The sequence below is a fragment of the Podarcis raffonei genome, chromosome 4 (assembly GCF_027172205.1).
Source record: "Podarcis raffonei isolate rPodRaf1 chromosome 4, rPodRaf1.pri, whole genome shotgun sequence".
Classification (NCBI taxonomy): Eukaryota; Metazoa; Chordata; class Lepidosauria; order Squamata; family Lacertidae; genus Podarcis; species Podarcis raffonei.
In genome coordinates this window covers 54,030,996-54,051,557 of record NC_070605.1, presented here as the reverse complement: position 1 = coordinate 54,051,557, position 20,562 = coordinate 54,030,996, and the positions used below count along the sequence as shown (strand labels likewise).

Below are 20,562 nucleotides of genomic sequence, written 5' to 3'. Positions count from 1 at the left end.
CTGCCTGAACCATGAAAATATTTGAGAGTTTCTAGCCTGGGCATCAATCCAGATAAAGCTTTGGCCTGGGCCAATATCCACACAACACTTTAGCATAATGATGATAGGGCAGGGTGGGGACTCTACAGCTAGAAATGTTGTGATGTTTTTCCTTCAAGGAATGTGTCAATAATGCATTAAATGTCAGCTTTACTCCCACTCATAGCAAGTAGCAACCTATGCTTTTCTTTATTCACTGGCATGGTAAAAACAGTGAATATATTACATATTAACTAAACCAGGGTTATTACATGCAGCCAATTACATGGTGGGCATGTCTTCTGAAACCGATTTGTTGCATTCTCACTTCACACCTTTACATCATCATTGTGTACTTATGTGTGCACCTTAAAAAAGGGCTATATTTAAGATGCATCAAAACTTGTGGAGTGGAGTGCTCCTCTACAATGTCGCAGTCATCTAGGAAGCTATTATTCCATTCTCCCTTCCTGCCCCCCTCCCAGTTCATCATTGTGTCTGTTTGTTCCACCCTCACTAGGTTCTTTTGAGGGATTCTGCCTTAGTTGCCACCTCCAAGGTTTTCGTATGTTTGCAGGTCTTGCTGTTTCCTTGCTTGTGCTGACACCTCAGTGGCCCTGTTTGACTACAGTCCTGTTGGCAATCATCAGGCGAGTTCACTGTTAGTATACATCAGGTATGGGGAACTTTTGACCCTCCAGATGTTGCTGAATTACAACTGCCATCAGCCCCAGCAAGCATTGCTAATGATGGAGGGTGAGGGGAGTTGTAGTTCAACAGCATCTGGAGGGCCAAAGGTTCCCTGCACTGGTAAATATGCCCGGAAAGATCTCACTTCATATTGTAAAACAGACACATTTGTGGTGTCCATTTGGTTTTCCTATACAGAAAATATATCCAAATAAGAAATTTCTTGTGTTGAATAAACACCTTTTCCTTGTGAAAAAGTAATTGGACGTTATCAATATTTCTGAATTTCCATTTAAAAGAAATTCTTACCGTTTTGTACATTTTATACTGCAGGTTAGACTTGGGGCTGAAGACCTTATCTGTGCCAGACGAGCCGAGAGGTTTTATTATCTGCGTCAGCAGGAGGAAGTCGTTGAACAGAAAACCATACAGCTCCTTGTTGCTCTTGGCCTTGTAGAGTTTCCCACTGTGTAGAAATTTGCGTGGCCCCAAGCAGTTTGTAACAGAGTTAAAAACAAGTTGCTGATGGGAACAGAAAGGGAGGGTGGGGAGGGGGGGAAACCACAACAAGTGAGATGAATAAAAATATACTTGTTCTGATACCGTTGGATACAGCTGCAGAAAACTGACAGAATCTGCAGAAATCTGACAACAGCTTCAGCTCATTTGCAGGCATAATGATGGCTTAGTGCTTGACTCTCAGCAGTGAAGTGCCAGCACTTGGTGGAATGGCAGGGACACTTCTGTTTTTCCTAGAACTATCCCTTTGCCCTTGTACCCTTCAACAAGGGTGGGTTTACTTACGATGAGAGGAGAAGGATTCTGACTGATGCCTGATTTTCTTCACTGGTGCTACACATTTGTATAGGAAGTAGGAGGAATGTGTAGAGCTAATTAAAGGCTGCATTAGCAGATCAAACTAAACCATAGTTTAATGTGATGTCCACAAGTAGGAATGAGAGGCCGTGATCATTGGGCTCATGTTCTCCCCATCTCCTTTCCACACACATGTGCAGTGAAAAAGGGGGAACATGAGATGGCAGCAGCTCGTTCTGTCTTGCGCACTGTACCTTAACCTGATGTGCAAACATGGTAGGTGAGTTATTACAGATTGGTGTCAAAGATTTGAAATGAATTCACTTAGTTTAGCTGACCATTTCCCTCCACTCTGCTGAATTGTAATCTGTACACTCTTTGGGGGCAGGGAGTTGTCTTGCTTTTATACCACAAAATGCTAAAACCACAAGGCACATTGATGGGCCTTAGTAAGTAAGTAAAAAACAAATGCACAACAATTTCAAGTGGTTATTTGTCTGGAATGCCTACTTTATACATTCCAGAAATTTCTCAATTACCCTAGAGTAATATGGCTAGCAATTCCACTTTGCATCCTTCGTATACAGAACTTGCTTAACTTTTCTGAATCAAAGCTAGATTTTGCAACATACTTTATTTTGGAGAGGAGAGGGAAATTATGAACTGAATAAAAGCTGTGGTCTTCATTTCATTGCAGAAACGTTAAGTGACAGATGGCTGATGTAACGGGTTCAAGAGATAAGTGGAAAGAGAAAATTGGCAGGAAAAAATGCCAAATGAAGAGCAGAATGAATTTGTGAAGACTTACCAGCATCTCTTTAGCTAGAGAAGTTTATCAACATTGTTTCATAAGCCATCTTTTCTGGAAGATTAGTAACTACAGTCTGATTCTACGTATTTCAGCTTTACCTCTGATAGTCCTTCACACTGAACGTGAGCCTGGATCCATTCAAGCCTGTCTGAGTTCTCCTTCTCACGCACCCCTTCATTAACCTGAGAACAAAGTTCTTCCGCTTTCTCCAAAGCCTGTTTCAAGTGGCTGTGATCAGGGTGATTTTCAGGAGTATTTTCTAATATCTGCAGGCAAATAAACTGGATCAGGTTCTTATAAAACTGCATATCTATTCCTTCTTAAGCACCTGAAAAATTAAATATATCTTTACAGATATAAAGAACATTAAGCACCCAAAGTAAATGTTATTAAATAAATCCTGCCCTAAATCAATGAAAAGAAAAACATCACTGCCTCTTGATTGCCAAAACGCTATAAAGATTACTTCTCTTCAAATCAATCCCTTTTTTATCTTCCCTGTGTTAATCTAATAAAAATGGAACATTTCATTCTCTTACACAATCATTTATTTAAAGAAAAATGGGCCTGATCCGTCCCCACTGGAGTTTTTGCCCTGTAGGTCAGGGGCTATCCTTCTGATTAAACTGCATGCTGGAGGTGAAGAAAGATGAGGAAGAGAACAGTCCTCTTACCCCAGGCTACAAACAATTCACATAACTAAAGAAAACAACTTGCACTAAGAAGGGGAAAGATTTCTCTTTTGCACCAAGTGGGGCAAAACGCTGCAGCTAGACTGTTGATGGGAAAAGACTATTGCCAGCAAATAACTCCCATGCTCAAAAGCTTGCACCAGCTGCCTAGACACTACAGGGCCAGGTTCAAGGTACCTGTATTAATTTATAAGGCCTTTACCAACCTGGGTTCAAGATACCCCAAGAGCCACCTAATTGGTTATATACCTGTCCAATCACTGAGGTTTTCAGGGGAGTCATTCTTAATCTACTGACTCACAGTCAGTAGGCCCAGCAAGCAGTTGGCCTGCTGGGCCATTCTGGGCAGACCACCATGTCCTGAGCCCAATTTCATGTGTGGAAAAGTTCAAGCCATGACCAAAAAGAAGAAGAAGAAGAAGAAGAAGAAGAAGAAGAAGAAGAAGAAGAAGAAGAAGAAGAAGAATCAGGAGCTCACTCTAAGCGTGTTCCCGGATCTTCCTTTGCATCAAAAATTCAGCATTTTGCTGTCTTTTTCTGTTGTCCTATAGAAGACACCAGAAGTTGTGCAAGGCACCCAGTTGAAAGAATACTAACTTTTAATGTGCTCCCTATTGTTCCTTTGCATCCCCGATTTGAATTCGGACATACTGCACATCCTCATGAGTTAATAGACTATAGAAATACGGATCCCATGCAAGAAAAACTTAAACTCTGACTGTGGCTTCTTAACTATAGCAGTTTTGGCAACATATTTCTACACATTAGCAAAAGGACTTACATTTTTAATTATCAGAGGATATCGCGTTACTCGTTGCATAGGCTTTAGCAGAAAACTTGACAACGGCATTCCTTTACAGCGAGGCTCCATAGCTAACCTCTGAAATATTGAGAGCAAGAAATGTTGGCAGCTAGTTTATGAAGGTCAGACACAAGTATTTATAAAAATGCCCAAAGCACACTGTGGTCTCCATTTATTCTCTACAAATGTGGCTTCCTTGGAGTGGTGAGGACATGCCAGGAAGCAATTTCAGTGGTTGCTCACCAGTTGTGAAGTGTTCTTCCTTCAGAACGTTGACAAAGGCTAGGTCTGTTCTTGAGGCCATAAATGGTCTTTTGTGGTTGGAAATAAGCAGGCGGTTCTTTTATTGGCACATTTAAGTCAACATTTTTAATCCAAGTAGACTTTTTATTATGTGATCTCAAACATTGTTTCCCTTAGGTGGCAGAGACAGAATACTTTAAAAATGAGGCCTGGATCACAATTACTAGTTGTTTGTTGTATCCTAAGATTCTGTAAAACAGTTAAGCGTATGCCTCAAGGAAAGAACTGTTCAAGTGTTTTCAGGCCTGTGTTGGTATACCACACGTTATTTCATTTATGTTATGTGTTGTATTGGGAGGAATCACACTGTCTATAATGTGTAGAGCAGTGAAAATCCAGCATTTAACACCTTCCTGTATCTAATTATCTGTCAACACACATGCTTCAGCAAGGCCAAACGAGAAGGCGGGGAGGGGGAAAGCCAACTAGGTTTTAAAAACAGAACTCTCAAAATAACGCCATCATTCCACAAGTACCATATTTTTCGCCCTATAGGACGCACTTTTCCCCTCCAAAAATGAAGGGGAAATCTGTGTGCGTCCTATGGGGCGAATGCAGGCTTTCGCTGAAACTTGGAGAGCGAGACTTTATCCCCCCCCCCCCAAAAAAAACTAGGTGCGTCCTATGGGCCGGTGCGTCCTATAGGGTGAAAAATACGGTACAATGGGCAAGGCAAGACACCCCTCCCACCCCATGCTCCTTTCCCAGAATGGAAAGAAGGGGATACAAAGCCGAAGAGTATTTACAACCAATTCACATAAGCAAGGGTAAAAAAGAAAATTTCCATTTCCAATTCTTGCGTACAATCCTTTTCTGAATGGGCACAATACCCACATGCAGAAGATTTCTCTATACTACCCTGGTGCATGTGTATAGGCACACTACAACTACCGCATCAGGTCATTAGGGGGAACAGAGAGCTAATATCCTGTGACCACGAGGAGGGAAGTGCTAGGCAGAATATGAGAGACTCATATAGTTCTGTCGTTACTTCTGAAAGACTAAGATCCACACTGGGGTGGGGGAAGAACCAAGGCTCTGTTATGTCCTTCAGCGCAAAGGCACTGTGCCCTGGGGGAGCATGTAATATTATATAATAGATATATTTTCTTCGCTCGCTTGCCGTGAACCTCTATTGTCTATTCATAGCAAGAGTGCAGAATTTTTTCACAACGTTGGAAATACAAACAGCTTTTTATTGGGATCCTCCTTCCAGAAGGATATGGTTGGCCACTTTTGGAAACAGGATTTTGGGAACAGATGGGTCCTTGGCCCGAGCAAGCAGAACTCTTCATGCCTCTTTTGTGCACTCAAGGGGATATATATATAATATATATGCAGTCTGCCATGCCAAATCACAAACTGTTTTTGAAACTCTGCCGATTTTCAAAAGCAACCTGCCACAATGTATAGAGGACTCCAGTTTGAAAAGATGTCAAAAGGCTTGTTGACAGATCTCTAAACCATGACCCAGGTATAGAGAATCATGACGGAATCAGGATCCTGATTGGCAACCCTAGGTGGCAGTGTAATGACTATCTCTACTGCTACTTTCAGCTAATTTCCAGTCAATTGGTCACTAGTATAGGACGAATGCAGAGAAATCAGTTAAAATGTGTGAAGCTGCTTTTGGTTACAATTCCTATATGGCTCTTTTTAAATAAACCCAGAAAGTAGATGCACGAGTTTCTTTGAATAAATTAACGAAGTGGATATTTTCTTACTTTAACGAAGTCCTTGAACTCGGGGACTTCGTCTGTCTTCTGCTGGATGAGGGCTGCTCCGTTCAGCTGGCAGCTACAGAATCGAATGTAAGGCTGCATGTGCGGAAGCTGTGCTGTCAGGATATCGCCAATCATTTTGACAGGCATCCTCTCTCCTGACATTTTCTTACGAACACGCAGTGCCCTGAACGCAAAACAGAAAACGGGGAGAGATGTTGATACATGTTCAGTTTAATATAGTTGTACTATGTCTCCTGCCAACCTAGCAGTTCGAAAGCACGTCAAAGTGCAAGTAGATAAATAGGTACCACTCTGGCAGGAAGGTAAACAGCATTTCCGTGCGCTGCTCTGGTTCACCAGAAGCGGCTTAGTCATGCTGGCCACATGACCCGGAAGCTGTACGCCGGCTCCCTCGGCCAATAAAGCAAGATGAGCGCCGCAACCCCAGAGTCGGCCACGACTGGACCTAATGGTCAGGGGTCCCTTTACCTTTACTATGTTTCCATATAAAAGCAGCAGAGATCTATTATGGTAATGAAACAATGCTATCTTATTGTAAATTGCTTTGAGGTTTTATAGTAGTATAAAGTGATACTGAAGTCAGATCAATCAAACCGTAACAGGTTAGCCATAATTTATGTGTTAATATAGAACAGGGGTAGGAAACTTCTTTGGCCTAGCAGGTTAACTCTGGCAGGTGGGTGCAACAGCACACTTGTCAAGCTCCTGACACCAGATGATTGACACGTGGCTTGTCCCACCTACCTGTCCCTTGCGTAGTGTGTTTCCTAAGCACCTAACAGCCAGCTGGTTATAGAGGATGACGTGAGTAGTGATCTCCCATTGCTTGTTTGGAAATGGCCTGTTAAAAATGCCCATCACTTACGAACCCAAGATCTGCACAAAAAGAAGAGACTGCTTAAAAAAGGAGAAAATAAATTGCATGGTAGGATTCATAAGTTGCTGGAGTGTAATGTGTCTCACTAGAAACATGCCCATTAAAAACTTGACTATGACTTCAAAAGATATCTGGTGAAAATTTTTGTAAATGCACATTGATTCTTTACTGCACCATCATATTTTGCAACTACGTTCTACCTATGTAAAGATTTATATACCCTCCCTTTGCACAAACCATATTCAGCCATCATCATGAAAGGAAAAACCAGACTTAAGAAAAATGCATTATTTCAATCCCTACAATATTTTTTTTCTTTTCAAGTGCTGCTGAAAAATGAGGACAATGAAGGAGAAAGCATCCAAATATGTAATTGGCAATAAAATGTTTTCAAAAGCAACTTACTTCAGTAGTTTGATATTGCACATAATCAGCTCTTTCCAATTTACAAAAATCATAGCAACCTCTTTTTCTGTCAACAGCTCGGAGTCCATCAGTGGCTTCTGGAAGATCTGCAGATTCAAATGAACAATTTAGAACACACAATAAGCCTATTCACCGTGATTCATCTGCAGCCACTGCTTTGAATTAAAGCTCTGCAGATCTCACTTCCTGCCTCATTCTGATCATTTGATGGAGTGAAATGCAGTCAAAGATAAGCACTTTTTAATTCCTTTGGTTTCAGTGGAAGATACTTAACTCTCCCATTCAAAGCAATCAGAGCTCAATAGCCTTAACTGCAGCGGGATCATATCCACACCTATTAGAATAGTTGGGGGGGGGACACTACATGCTGACTTCTCCTATAGGAAACTGCAATAAACTGTTAGATTTAAGCCTGTATTTTTTTAGTCCCTTCCAAAAATACTGCCTTCAGAAAAACAGTGAACAAAAAATGCCTTTTATTTTCCTATTAGTTTGCAGTCTCCTTCAGGGAAGCTATTGGTCACGGGATAACTGGGACACACAGTTTTGATTTCCAAAGTTCTCAAGTTGCACAATTCCCATACAATCCTGCAAAGGTCTCCAGAGCTCAGGGTTTCAAAAATTTCATCTTTGACCCCTTTTACGATGAGGCCAGGGTGAGAAAACACACCAGGAGAAGTTGTTAAAATGTGTACAGTCAGCCTCACCTCTGTTACCAACTGCAAGTCATTCACATAGTTCTCTTCTGTTACTATGAGTTCATGGATGTAGCCCTGCCGTTTCCTTTCAGTAGGTGTCAACATGTCTAGGAGGTGCAGATCAGCACACCCTGGAAAACACAAGGAAAGGAACAGCATTCACTCTTTGGAACACTAACCCAATTCCTCATAAAAGGCAAGTTACGATGCTGAGTTATCTGTGCTACAAATAGCACAGAATGGAATGTGTGGGATGTCTGGCTTGTTTGAAAAGAGGGTTAAAACTGCACCCAAGGCATAATTTTCTTGGAAATGGTAAACCTGTGTTTGAATTCAACCACTTCAGAGTGCAGGCTGAGGCTTAACATGTGCCTGAAGTGACAACGACTTACAGTGTCAGCCAGAACTAGGTCTATTGTGCTGACCTATTTAAAGCTGATAAACTAAGCTTTCAGACAAAGCAAAAGGTAAATTATAAGGCATTGGTTGGAACCACCTCCATTGCATTGTGTTACTGAGACAGAACTCTCTATGTTTATACACCTAGGAAGGAATATTCTCTGAAGAGATTGTACACTGGATTCAATTTTCAGTTGATAGCACTTTGGAAAGCATCTTTGAACTGGCGATATTGATTGTTTAATACTTTCATTAAATTTTGGACTGAATTTTTACACAGGTGCCCCGTTTTGCTTATCTAAATTCAGTTTTATAATTTACACTGAGATTTTATCATTCTTTATCTTACGCTACCTAGAATGCTTAACTGAAGCCCAATCTAGAAAACTGCTAAATTAAAAAAAAAAAAAAGCTTACATTAAGACTTCAGGGTGATCTCTTCTTTCTGATGTGACAAGCAACTCATTTCCACCAGGATCTGAGTGTCATGCTTTTAGATGCCAAAGTTGAGAGCCTACTCTGGTATACAGACTTTAACAACTAGACAAATGGCCAACACCATTTGGGGAGAGGCAGTAACTCAGTGGTAGAGCACAATTTTTACATGCTGAAGGTCCCAAGTTGAATCCCTGGCATCCCTAGCTAATTCTGGGAAAGGGCCTGTTTGACACCCTGGAGAGTCACTGTAGATAAAAATGAGCTAGATGATCCAATGCTTGGACTCAATAGAAGGCAGCTTCGTATGTTCCCAAGATCCAAATCTGAAGCTTGACGAACCCACAAATGCAGATCTTTCTGGAGAGGTGCCCTATAGCTAGGGAAAAATTATATTGAGCAATTGTTCACCTTGGAGCCCCATGTGCAAGATGAAAAGAGGCATACTATATTATTAAAATCTGTACTCACAGCAATAAGAGGCAAGTCTCAAGCTTATGCTGATTGCTGAATAAGGAGGTTTGTTCTTGTAGCATAAAAATCATGATAAAACGCATTTTGATTCAAAATATTCCTCAGAGGCATTCCGATTCAATGCTTCTTTTTAAATTAGGTAGCCTTTCTTTGATAGCCAGCTCTAACAATATGCAGGTAGCTGACTTTAGCCAAAAATATTTTTTTAGAAATAGCTCATCCAAGTTGTTTCTTTCACAGAACAGAAGTCACAATCTCACGTCAGTTTGCAGCCCCAATAACACAGTTAATTTTAGGCAGTTTAAGTGGGGTATTTTTTGCTCAAGTTGGTTGCCAGGGTTATCAGTGAAATTAGATCTACAAGGTCATGGTTGGAAGCCTGTGGTCCTCCAGACACTGAACTACATCTCTCATCATCATCCCTGGCTGTTGGCCATGCCAGCTTGGGCTGATTGCAGATGGAGCCAAATAACAAATACGGGGGCACTATTCTCTCTGAAGAAACACAGTATCAGATTCATCCTGGAGGAAGACTTTAGCTGAAATGTATTGTATTATTACTATTTCAGTTCTTCATCAATAAACCCATTCTGTTCAGTGGGATTTGGTTTGCATCTTTTCACATGCCGTCCCCTTTCTGATGCTGCCTCCTGCCTTTTGATTTGACAGTAAGGAAGAAGAAGAAGAAGAGGAGGAGGAGGAGGAGGAGGAGTAGTTTGGATTTGATATCCCGCTTTATCACTACCCGAAGGAGTCTCAAAGCGGCTAACATTCTCCTTTCCCTTCCTCCCCCACAACAAACACTCTGTGAGGTGAGTGGGGCTGAGAGACTTCAGAGAAGTGTGACTGGCCCAAGGTCACCCAGCAGCTGCATGTGGAGGAGCGGAGACGCGAACCCGGTTCCCCAGATTACGAGTCCATCGCTCTTAACCACTACACCACACAACGGCAGCCCAATGACTGAAGAGTACTGCCATTAAGTAACAAAAAGTACTTACATCAGGTAATACACCAATACTAATTCCATAGTATTGACCTAATCATATACTATACTAATTCTTAATATCACTTTTTAGAAGTTTTCATCATTTTTTAAAGCAGTGTTTTCTTTTAAAAATAATAACGACAACCTATAGTATTTCAGCATAATGAGGGACAAGTTAGCAGTAGGGGGCTTTTCAAGACAGTTCAGAGATACTTAACTCATACTTAATAATCATGGCAATCATGTGGACAGGAGCAGATTTTAGTAATACAGTCGTAACTTGGATCCCGAACACCTTGTGAGTCAAACGTTTTGGCTCCTGAATGCCGCAAACCCAGAAGTGAGTGTTCTGGTTCGCAAATGTTCTTTGGAACCCGAATGTCTGATGCAACTTCCGCGGCTTCCGATTGGCTGCAGGTTTCCGAACATTTTGGTTTCCGAACATTTTGGAAATTGAACAGACTTCCGGAACAGATTCTGTTCAAGTTCCAAGGTACCATTGTATGGACCTCTGATTTGGTGCCCTAAATACATAATAATTGTGGCCACTCTATCACACGTCTGACCACAGCCTAGCTTTGAGTAGGTCCCTGTATAAAAATATTATTATTTTGTGTCCCCTCACTCAGCATACTGTGATGATGTGGAGGGCAAACTGCAGCAGATGTATTTCTGTCTCCAGCTGACATGCTATCCCACCAGCCTGCACCACTGCTGGAAGTTGGTGGGAACTGCTAGGCTGACATTTTAGGGGCAAAGACAGATCTGGTTCTCACACAGCAGGAACTAGGCTCACTGATGTCCCACAGAAGCAGTTGCTGCTCTACCGTGAATGCCTGGGTTGGGCTTTGATTTTAAGCATTCCCAGCCTTTGCAACAGCAGGTACCCTATTTTTCGCTCCATAAGACGCACCTAGTTTTAAGAGGAGGAAAGGGGGAAAGCCCCGTTTTGGGAGGATCAGCTCACAGTTGTGCAGCTTCTTTTGCAAAGGGGGAAAGCCCCTTTTTTGAGGATTAGCTCAAAGTTGTTGAGCTTACATTGCAAAGGGACAAAATTCTGTTTTTATGGGGTTCAACTCACAGTTCTGCATCTTCTTTAGGAAAGGAAAGGGAGCCGTTTCTACAGTTTCCAGACAGATAATCTAATCAGCCAGTCACATGTCGCTAGGGAAACAAACAGCCTCCGTCTTCAACAATGGAGGCCTGGGCAAGGGAGCGGAGCCAGAAAGGGAGCCAGCGATTGACCACACATTCGCTCGATAAGATGCACAGACATTTCCCCTTATTTTTTAGGAGGAAAAAAGTGCATCTTATGGAGCGAAAAATACGTCAATAGGAAATTATTATTATGTATTCTGTGCCACCAGTGGACATGACTCCTTAATGAGTTTCGTAGGTAAGATAGCTATATTCTTGTTCCCAATGAATCTACAGCCTAAAATAGTAAGGAACGGAATAACGTTGGCAGAAGCTATTACATTTACTTGAAGGTTGGTTGCAATTCAGAATAAGCACGAACGCAATTAGCAGCACAGGGACAGACAATGCTGTGCTCCACTAATTGACTCCCTGCTGTGATGAAGAATCCATGTCGCGTGTCATAGGATTGTAGAGTTGGAAAGGACCTCAAGGGTCATCTACTCCAACCCCTTGCAATGCAGGAGTCTTTTGCCCAGTGTGGGGCTCAAACCCATGACCCTGATATTAAGAATCTCATGTTCTTCTGACAGCTGTTCCAGTGTCAGCTTGGCTTCTGGTATATGAATGCCCTGTATAGTGGAGGAGGGTGCATCTTACTAGAAGACCAATATGAACATGAGACAGGCAAATAGATAGATGGATATTTCCTTGTTTTGCTTTCAGTTGCCCATCAACAACATGGAAGTATCAAATACAGTTAATATATTTTATCAAATAAAATGTCAGTGAAATGCTTGTCTTACTTAGAGGAAGTGTCATCTAAGTTATAGCCACTTCTTAATCAAATTGAAGATAAAACACAACAGCTCTTACAGTAAGAATCTTAGGGATGTGAGGAAAATAATTTAAGAAGCAAAACTCAGTTCCAACAGCAGCAGGTTTCTCTACTTTATTGTGAAAATAAGTAACACATTTCAAAAATGAAACATTGTGTCATTTGCAAATGAAAAATCACGTATCACTCGGCCACCTCCTTTTTCTCTATTTAGGAATGCATCTCTTTCCAGAACAATAACTATCTCCAAGGGAGGTTAATGATATATATCAGGGGTGATTAATGTTCTTTAGGCCAAGGGCTGCACTGACCCGTGACCAACCCTCCAAGAGCTGCATAATATTATTATTATAATGATGATAATGATAATAATAATTTTTAATACCCCGCCCATCTGGCTGGGTTTTCCCAGCCACTCTGGGCGGCTTAAAACAAAAGATTAAAAATACATTAAAACATCAGTCATTAAAAACTTCCCTAAGCAGGGCTGCATGGTATGATGGGTGTGGCGGAGGCAGAAAAGAGTGGAAAGTTCATATATTTCATTTTCTTTCCATGCAAAGTCAGTCTAATCCCTTCCCAAACACATTCGATTTGTATTTTCTTTTAATTTTTAAATTCAATTATATTTTTCCGAATAAAATAAAGGTTAATAAGATAACGTATTGTGTCTTCCATCCAAAGTCAGTCTGTTCCCATCTATCAGTATTTCCTTTTCCTTTTTTTAGTGAACAGTCTGCTAATAAGTCTGCTAAGTAGCACTATTAATAACACAGAAGCAGCAACAGGAAATAATCAATTAGTTTAGAAGCCCCAGCTGACTTAAAAGTGGAGAAAATAACCCAAGGACAATCAGGGAAGCCCAAGGAAAGTAATTAACGACAGAAAAAGTGTATATAGGAGCAGGGGAGAGAGAAAATCACCAACAAATAAATAAAAATTAAGACACATAATTGTTGGAGATCCCTGTGGATCACCCAAAACCTCTTGACTGTATGCAGCCCACAGGTCATTGGTTAGCTACCCTTGATGTATATGATTAGGTCAGAATCTTAATATGGCAATTTGTAATGAATGACAAGTTCTGTATGAAGATCGTTTTAATAGTATTTCAAATATGCAAAATATCTTACAATCTTTGTGGCACCTTAGAGCTCAGTACACTTGACCAGCATAATTACGGTACCATTTCAATGGAAGGCCATATTCTTAGAATGCTGCTGGATGCTACAATATTCTCTTTTTCTGGCTGTCTTGCACTAACTTATCCAATTAATCTAGTAAACTTGGTGATTTGCTAGAGAAGAGACAAGGGGTGGGATTCTAGAAATGGGAGAGACTCGACTTGTGAAACTTCAAAGACCTGGAGTGGTTTCTTATGAACATCAGAGTGAAGCTAGAATTTGAGGGGGCCAGCTCTACCTGCCTTTGGTTTTAATGGAGTTATTACCCAATGACAGTGGTGGGATGAAACCAATTGATCCATTGGTGTCAGCTCACAGATGTAAAGTATGCAAGTTACTATAACTCGGGACCTTGTAAATTGATTGCTCCGCCATTCTGGTCAACATGATAGAATAGTTAAGCAACAAATTACTGCACATAAATTCGAATTCTTCTTAAAAATGTCATAGAACTACTGCCAGCCCTTTTATTTTGTGGCCTCAATTGTTCACAGAAACATTTTCTCTCGCCATCAGGGTGTGTGCGCAGTGGCAGCACACATCTGATACTCAAAAGCACATTACCTCTGAACAGATTGGGTTCCAAAGAACTATCCTTACAAATAGCTTTTGATAAAGTGCCCTGCATTTACTTTCTTTCTTGCTCCTGTTGACACAGAAGAAGAGTTTGGATTTAATATCCCGCTTTATCACTACCCGAAGGAGTCTCAAAGCGGCTAACATTCTCCTTTCCCTTCCTCCCCCACAACAAACACTCTGTGAGGTGAGTGGGGCTGAGAGACTTCAGAGAAGTGTGACTGGCCCAAGGTCACCCAGCAGCTGCATGTGGAGGAGCGGAGACGCGAACCCGGTTCCCCAGATTACGAGTCTACCACTCTCAACCACTACACCTGGAATTCCCTAATCTTGGCCCAGAAAACCAGTTCTTGTTTTCATTTTCACTGCTCTGGAGATGCAGCAAAGTGATTAAAACAAACCCAGGTCCAAAACAATAGGTCTTCTGCAATACAAATCAAGCATCTCTTGCTTCTTTGAATTCACACACTCTCTGAAGAGGAGTTCAAAGTCATGATCTGAAGTAATTGGTTAGTTATTTATATTGAAAGTAAGGAATGCATGGGCTACTCATACTCAGGTTAAATGGGCAGTGAAGAGATTTATCTATAGGAGAGGGGAGACGAATGTTCAGTGTTTGTAATACTCTAGAGTAGAGCCGCTGAAATCACAGTATGTTCCTATCCCAAGGCACACTTTCTGACTTCGTTTCTCTACTCAACACATGCAGTTCATGGGTAACTAGTTTATCCATTCAGTTCAGTTTGTTTTGATCACTGGCTCTAACAGACATGCAACAGAACAAAAACAATAAAACAAACCAATAATTGGGCAGTAAAGAAAGGAGCACATACAAAAGGGCCCCATTGGTGTTAAAACTGCCCAATGTCAAGTGACACACAACAGCAAACAAGCTTCACGTATCAGTGTAATCTAAGGTGGCTGTTACTTCAGCCATCTGCGCAAAAGTAGCCACTGTACAATAAATTTTTTTTTTTGTATTAGTGAATAATTAATTTCTAGTGGTTGGACCAAACTTTATGAACTTATAGGAGCAAATGTAGAAGTCTTCCATTGAAAAGGCCATATATCATTGGATGAAATTTTGATTTTGTAGAGCCAGGTCCTTTAACAAGTCCATATAAATTGATGAGACTTTGTCTCTATTTTCAACATAACAGAAGACGCTTCTAGAAAATAACATTTCAGTTCTATGGCTTTCAATATATCATATGCACTTTGGTGACTTATGGCCAAACAGGATCATTTTAGCCTTATAATAATTTGCGGCCCGAAGACTTCTGGCTCAGGGCAGTGGGCAAGTGGTGTTAAGCCTATGTGAGGGTGGGAGAGCAGCACTAAATACTCATAATAAAACCAAAAACAAGAAAAATGGGGCAAGGATACAATCTTGTTTCACTACCTAGGTAGTTGGACCACTTTTTAATCAGCAAGCCTATGGAAGATAGCACTTATTCTCCATACTGTATCTTAATTGCTGTCAATAATCTGCAGTCAACAATGCTTTCAGGAAGTTTTTATTTTGATTTTCCAATCACCTTTATCAAAGGCTGCCTTGAAGTCCACGAAGGGAGCATGCCCCAACTGACATCTGCATTAATGTATACATGAACTACAAATCCTAGCACATGAGGTGTAAGAATACCCAGCTCTAAAGCCTGCATTTCCATCTGGAAAAACCCTCCCTCAGATTCAGCCCACATCTGAAGTTTTAACAGCAAAATGTTGGGATGATGCTTTGCCAGAATTTTGAAATGAACAGGCCTATAGTTTCAGGCTATATTTGTTCCTCTGTTTTATTTATTAAAAGTATATACTGCCCTTCATCAGAGGATCACAGGACAGCTTGCAGTATAAAAACATCAAAATATGTAACATTATAACAAATAAAGCAATAACCACCACCCTGCAGAGCTTAAAAGGCTAAATGCTTACTTGAGTCAAAGGCCTGAGAGAAGAGGAATGTTTTTGCCTGGCACCTAAAGATATGAATGAAGGTGCCAGGCTAGCTTCCCTTGGGAGAGCATTCCGCAAACAGGAGGCCACCACAGAGAAGGCCCATTCTCATGTTGCCACCCTCCAGATCTCTCATGTTTGTATCGGAACAATATGAATTATAGAACTGGAGGCACAAGTCCAACAGAACAATTTCCTTTGGATGAATTATTGCTGATCCATACTGAATTTAAATATTTCACTGGATTTATCAACTTCGACAAAATTATTTGTGTACTTGCTTCTGTACTTCAACTGCCTGACTGTCTTGTAAGGCTCCCAGTACACAGATTACAGGTTAGACCAATTTATTTAGCATCATAGCTCGATGACATCTTATTAAACACAGAATAAAAATGATGCTCCCATGCCAAGTTTGAGAGGTTGGAAGTAATGGAGCGGCAGTAGCTGCAGCACCTCTCACGCACCATTCCAAGAAGTATGAGAGCAAAATCCAAACAGAGATAGTTTACAGAGTGTCTCTTCAAGTCCAGAAGCTCTTTTAGCTGTCACGCTTGTTTTTCTTTCTTTATTAAGAGTTCCATGCCACCCTTCACTAAAATAGCCACAGGGAGGTTACAAAAAATAAATGAATTACATAATAAGCAAAAACATTAAGAATCTCTCATCAATTACCTAAATAACATTGTTAGCTGCATTAGAAGCCTCTAAAACCCTGACAAATAGGGTAAGTTTTTACCTGGCATCTAAAGTACATAAGGTTGGAGGCAGCAGTTCTTCAGTGAAGAGGTCATTCCACAGACACTAAGCTACCACTGAGAGGACTATTTTTTAAAATAAGTAAATAAAATAAGCTGGATTTTCAATTTTATCCACTTTAAACTTTCAATTTTATGCAGCTCTCAAACCTTATCTTCATTGTACTTAAAACTGAATCAGGTGGATCAATCCTAGAAAAAGAATTAGGGCATTTAGTTGAAGCTACCAAAAGTGTCTTTAAAATACCCCATTATCACTCTGTGCACAACTAAACGCTGGCAGAAAAATTCTCAAGGTTCATGAGTTCTGTAAACACATATGAAAACCTGTTGAATTTGTCCTTAATACTCTCATCAAAGTCTTGTTCCATTTAAGGTGCTTTGTGCCTCCAAGTTCTAGATTATTACTATCTGGAGAGTGCTATTAAAGCTTATTTTTGTCTGCTGAAACTTTAAAGACCACCAGCCAATCATCACAGCTACATGGTAGCAGCTCAGTGTTAAGATAATGCTTCCATTGTAGAGATGTAGAGACAGTCCACAATGCTGGGTCCCAAGGCAAAAATAAAATGTAAAATCTCCATTTTGATCCTCAGATACCTTATCATTCAATAATCCAGTTTAATTTATAAAAGGGTCTTCACAAAGTGCATGCCTTCAGAGTTTAACATCCCTCAGGGGCCAGAAGAAATATTCAGTCTAGTTTGTTATTAGCATTTGCATTTCTGAAGGATTAATTGTGCAAAGGCTTTACAGTAACCATTTCATCAACAACTGGACAAGGTCATTTTCTTGTCTAGTGAAGTACTTCTGCATGAGTGCATAAAACTGTAGAGGATAAGGTTAAAGCTTCCTAAAGGAATCTTAACATGCAGTTTCCACACTCCTTCAAGGATTAGATTTCTCTTGCCCTAGAAGGCCACAAGGCACTTTGAAGGCGGCCTACTCTGCACTGAGATTCTGCAGTCCAGAACATTAAATTCGCTGACCACTTTGAGGAACCTCAGTGTATTAACATTCTGCAGTGAACATATTAACATGGATGGCAATTTAATCAAAATCAAGGGAACTTGTTACCACAAAATACACTGGGGATTAGGGTGTTAATTCCATTTCAGTCTTTTGGCAGCCCTAGTTATGGTGGTAAGGTAAGTTAATTTAAAGTTGTTGCAGCTAACCCTTCACTGCCTTCCCATTGCCAATTTTCATGTTGTTGCTTATGCTGGACAAGATTACATCACAGTGCTAGCTGGGCTCCACTGTTTTCAAATGGTTGACTCTACTATGGTCTCACAAAACACATTTTAATTATCATTATATTTATTTTTTAAAAACACTGCCAGGTTCAATTGCCTTTTTGCATCTTTTTATCATCCTATATAGCCCAGAACTGTTGTTTATAATTAGACTACTATTATTTTAAATTGTTAATTTACTGCAACACACATGAAATTGGCTAAGTGATTGTTAGGAAGTTAAGTGGCAGGCACTCTAGATATAAAGGGTATAGAATGGTATTTTAAACATTATGCTAGATAAAATAATGTGGCCCTATTGAAGTGTACAGCAGATCGTAAGGGAATGTTCTATTATGTAATCAAAAATATATTGACAGAGAAAGAGACCACAATCGAGAAGGAGCAAAGAAAACAAATAAGTGACCTCATATATAATGGATAAAAAGCAGCACCTTTATAGTAAACAAGATGAAAACCCCACAGCAACCATTTAAAAATGGCATTACTGAAACACTGACATTAGAGATGCATGTTGAAAAACAACCAGCTGTCCTTGAGTATTTAAAAAGTAGCCACTGCTGATCATGGTCAGCAATGAAAAACCTGAAGTTTGGACTATTCTCTTGCAGTTAGTGTCACTTGCTAAATATACACAGTAACAATAAAACAGAGACATTTAGTCTAGCTTTTATATGAAGAATTTAATTATCTATACATGTAGCTAATTGTAAAGGCTGTATTACAGTTGTTAAAGCTGCAGGTTTCATATATTTATATATTTTACATTCATATCAATTAAAATACTGAAGTGCAATTGAATAAGGAACTTCACTTGTTCTTTGCACCACATGAATGAAGATAAAAGGAATTCTACATCGCCAGCATGAAATTTAGAAATAGAAGAAATACATAAACAAAAAGAAAAATGTTAAAGTTATTAGTAGAGTTGCTATATTGTGCTTGAGGCATAGGGCTTTTCTTCCTATGTGCTGGCCGCACCAGGCAATAAAGAGCTTATAACTAATATTTAAAAGACAAACATAGCTTAGAGTACAGCACAGCTACATAAAATTTGACTATAAGCTCCATTTAATGTTACTTGTATAAATTCCACAGTCTAGTTTAAAAAATGTAAACATTGGAAATTAATTGCAGGAAGGTATTTCTATACATTCTTTTTGTCAAGATAAGATAATTACTTCCTCAAGGGATGCTGTTCCATAGTTATTAACGTAACAGTGATGATAAAACGTAACTTGAAAAAAGTCATGTTAATTCTGAAGAAACAGATAAATGTACTCTTTTGATTTTATACCAAAATGCCAAAAAAATAAAAAATAAAATCTGAGACACAGAACAAAAAGGTGCTTACTATATGTAGTTACAAATAAGAGTGCAAAATATAACATAATGGGAATAACTGCATTATACATGTATATTCTTTCTTGCACATGGAAGGAAATTAATTTCTTATCCATGATGAATTACACGCACAAACATTCACTACAAGAACATGTAACAGTACAAGAAACAAAATACCTTAGTTGAACTTGTAATTGAGCACATTTTAATTTCCGTTAAACCAGACTAAATCCTGTTTTAGTAGTACACAAAAAGGAAAAAAAAGACAGACACCAACAACATTGGGACAAGTGAAAAAGCAAAAATACAAGTCTCAGATTTATGGACATTTGGAACAATTTTAATAGCACATGCAGCATTCCTTGATAGTGGGTCTTTTTGCAATAACAAAATTGCAATGACAAAATGCTTGTTTTTCTTTAAAAGGCTAAAATAGGCATTTAAAAATATTTCTACTACTGAAAGCACCTGTGCCAAGGTGGAAAAATAGGTGGGTAACTATGAAAGCCACAAAAGGACCCACTATCCTGTGTTTTTTTTTGTCTTTTTGTAATTTTGCATCTATATCTGTAGATATTAAATAAAAACATTGCGATTACATGCAACTAATGTAAAATGAGGTAAACTGCTCTGCAGTGTGTTCTTCTACTCAGAAGGCAGTAGATGATCATGCTGGAAGTCACATGATCAAGGCTGCATCTCCCATCATCCCTCTGGACAGTGATATGGGATAGTGGGTCTCTTTGAGGACTTTCAAGCCTGAGTGGGGGATGGACAACATATGATTCCTAGAAAAAGGAGGAAAACAACACATAAGCAAAACAAAACAATGAGCAAAATTCAAGCTAGGAAAATGAGCCAGGCATGTACACAGCATGGTGCAAAAATGATAAAGGTAACATGCTACAAGGGGGATGGAACTAAAAACCAACACAAGTTTAGGCTTGCAATATAGAAGGTCTTCAAAGAGAGTTAGGCAAATATATAGCAGTGGCCAAGCTTCTGCAAAACACAGCAGAATCACAGCAATGCTGCATGTTTCTTTAAAAAAAATACTATGTAAGCAACTACTGAGATAAAATAGTCACTTACATTGCTGGCTCGGGTCCATATCTGTTGTCAGTTTCACATAGTTGGATGGGAAGAGACCCACTTGCCCATTCACTTCTCCTTTCCACCAGTCTGGGTCTTCCTTATTAAGGACGTTAATGATCTGGCCTTTGCTGAATGCTAATTCATCATCATTCTGTGCAATGTAGTCATACATACCAATTACTTGGCACACTGTTAAGACAATAAACAACATTTCAAACTGGTAATATTCATGTCTACATATTTTTGA

The 20,562-nt window shown here is 39.8% G+C and overlaps 1 protein-coding gene across 4 annotated transcripts in view; it reads right to left on the bottom strand.

The window, feature by feature from the left end:
- The window catches only part of ITSN1 (intersectin 1), an 87,340-nt gene that overhangs the window by 6,090 nt on the left and 60,688 nt on the right, over positions 1 to 20,562 (bottom strand). For 3 of the 4 annotated variants that reach the window (XM_053386636.1, XM_053386634.1, XM_053386637.1), the window contains exons 28-34: positions 20,313 to 20,504; positions 7,888 to 8,009; positions 7,160 to 7,266; positions 5,857 to 6,040; positions 3,809 to 3,907; positions 2,434 to 2,601; positions 1,018 to 1,230 (exon numbers count right to left, since the gene is read on the bottom strand). In XM_053386636.1, the coding sequence (XP_053242611.1) occupies positions 1,018 to 1,230; positions 2,434 to 2,601; positions 3,809 to 3,907; positions 5,857 to 6,040; positions 7,160 to 7,266; positions 7,888 to 8,009; positions 20,313 to 20,504 (1,085 nt within the window). Of the gene's footprint in view, positions 1 to 1,017; positions 1,231 to 2,433; positions 2,602 to 3,808; positions 3,908 to 5,856; positions 6,041 to 7,159; positions 7,267 to 7,887; positions 8,010 to 18,533; positions 20,009 to 20,312; positions 20,505 to 20,562 lie in introns of those variants that run through there. The other variant, XM_053386638.1, reaches the window with a different exon arrangement.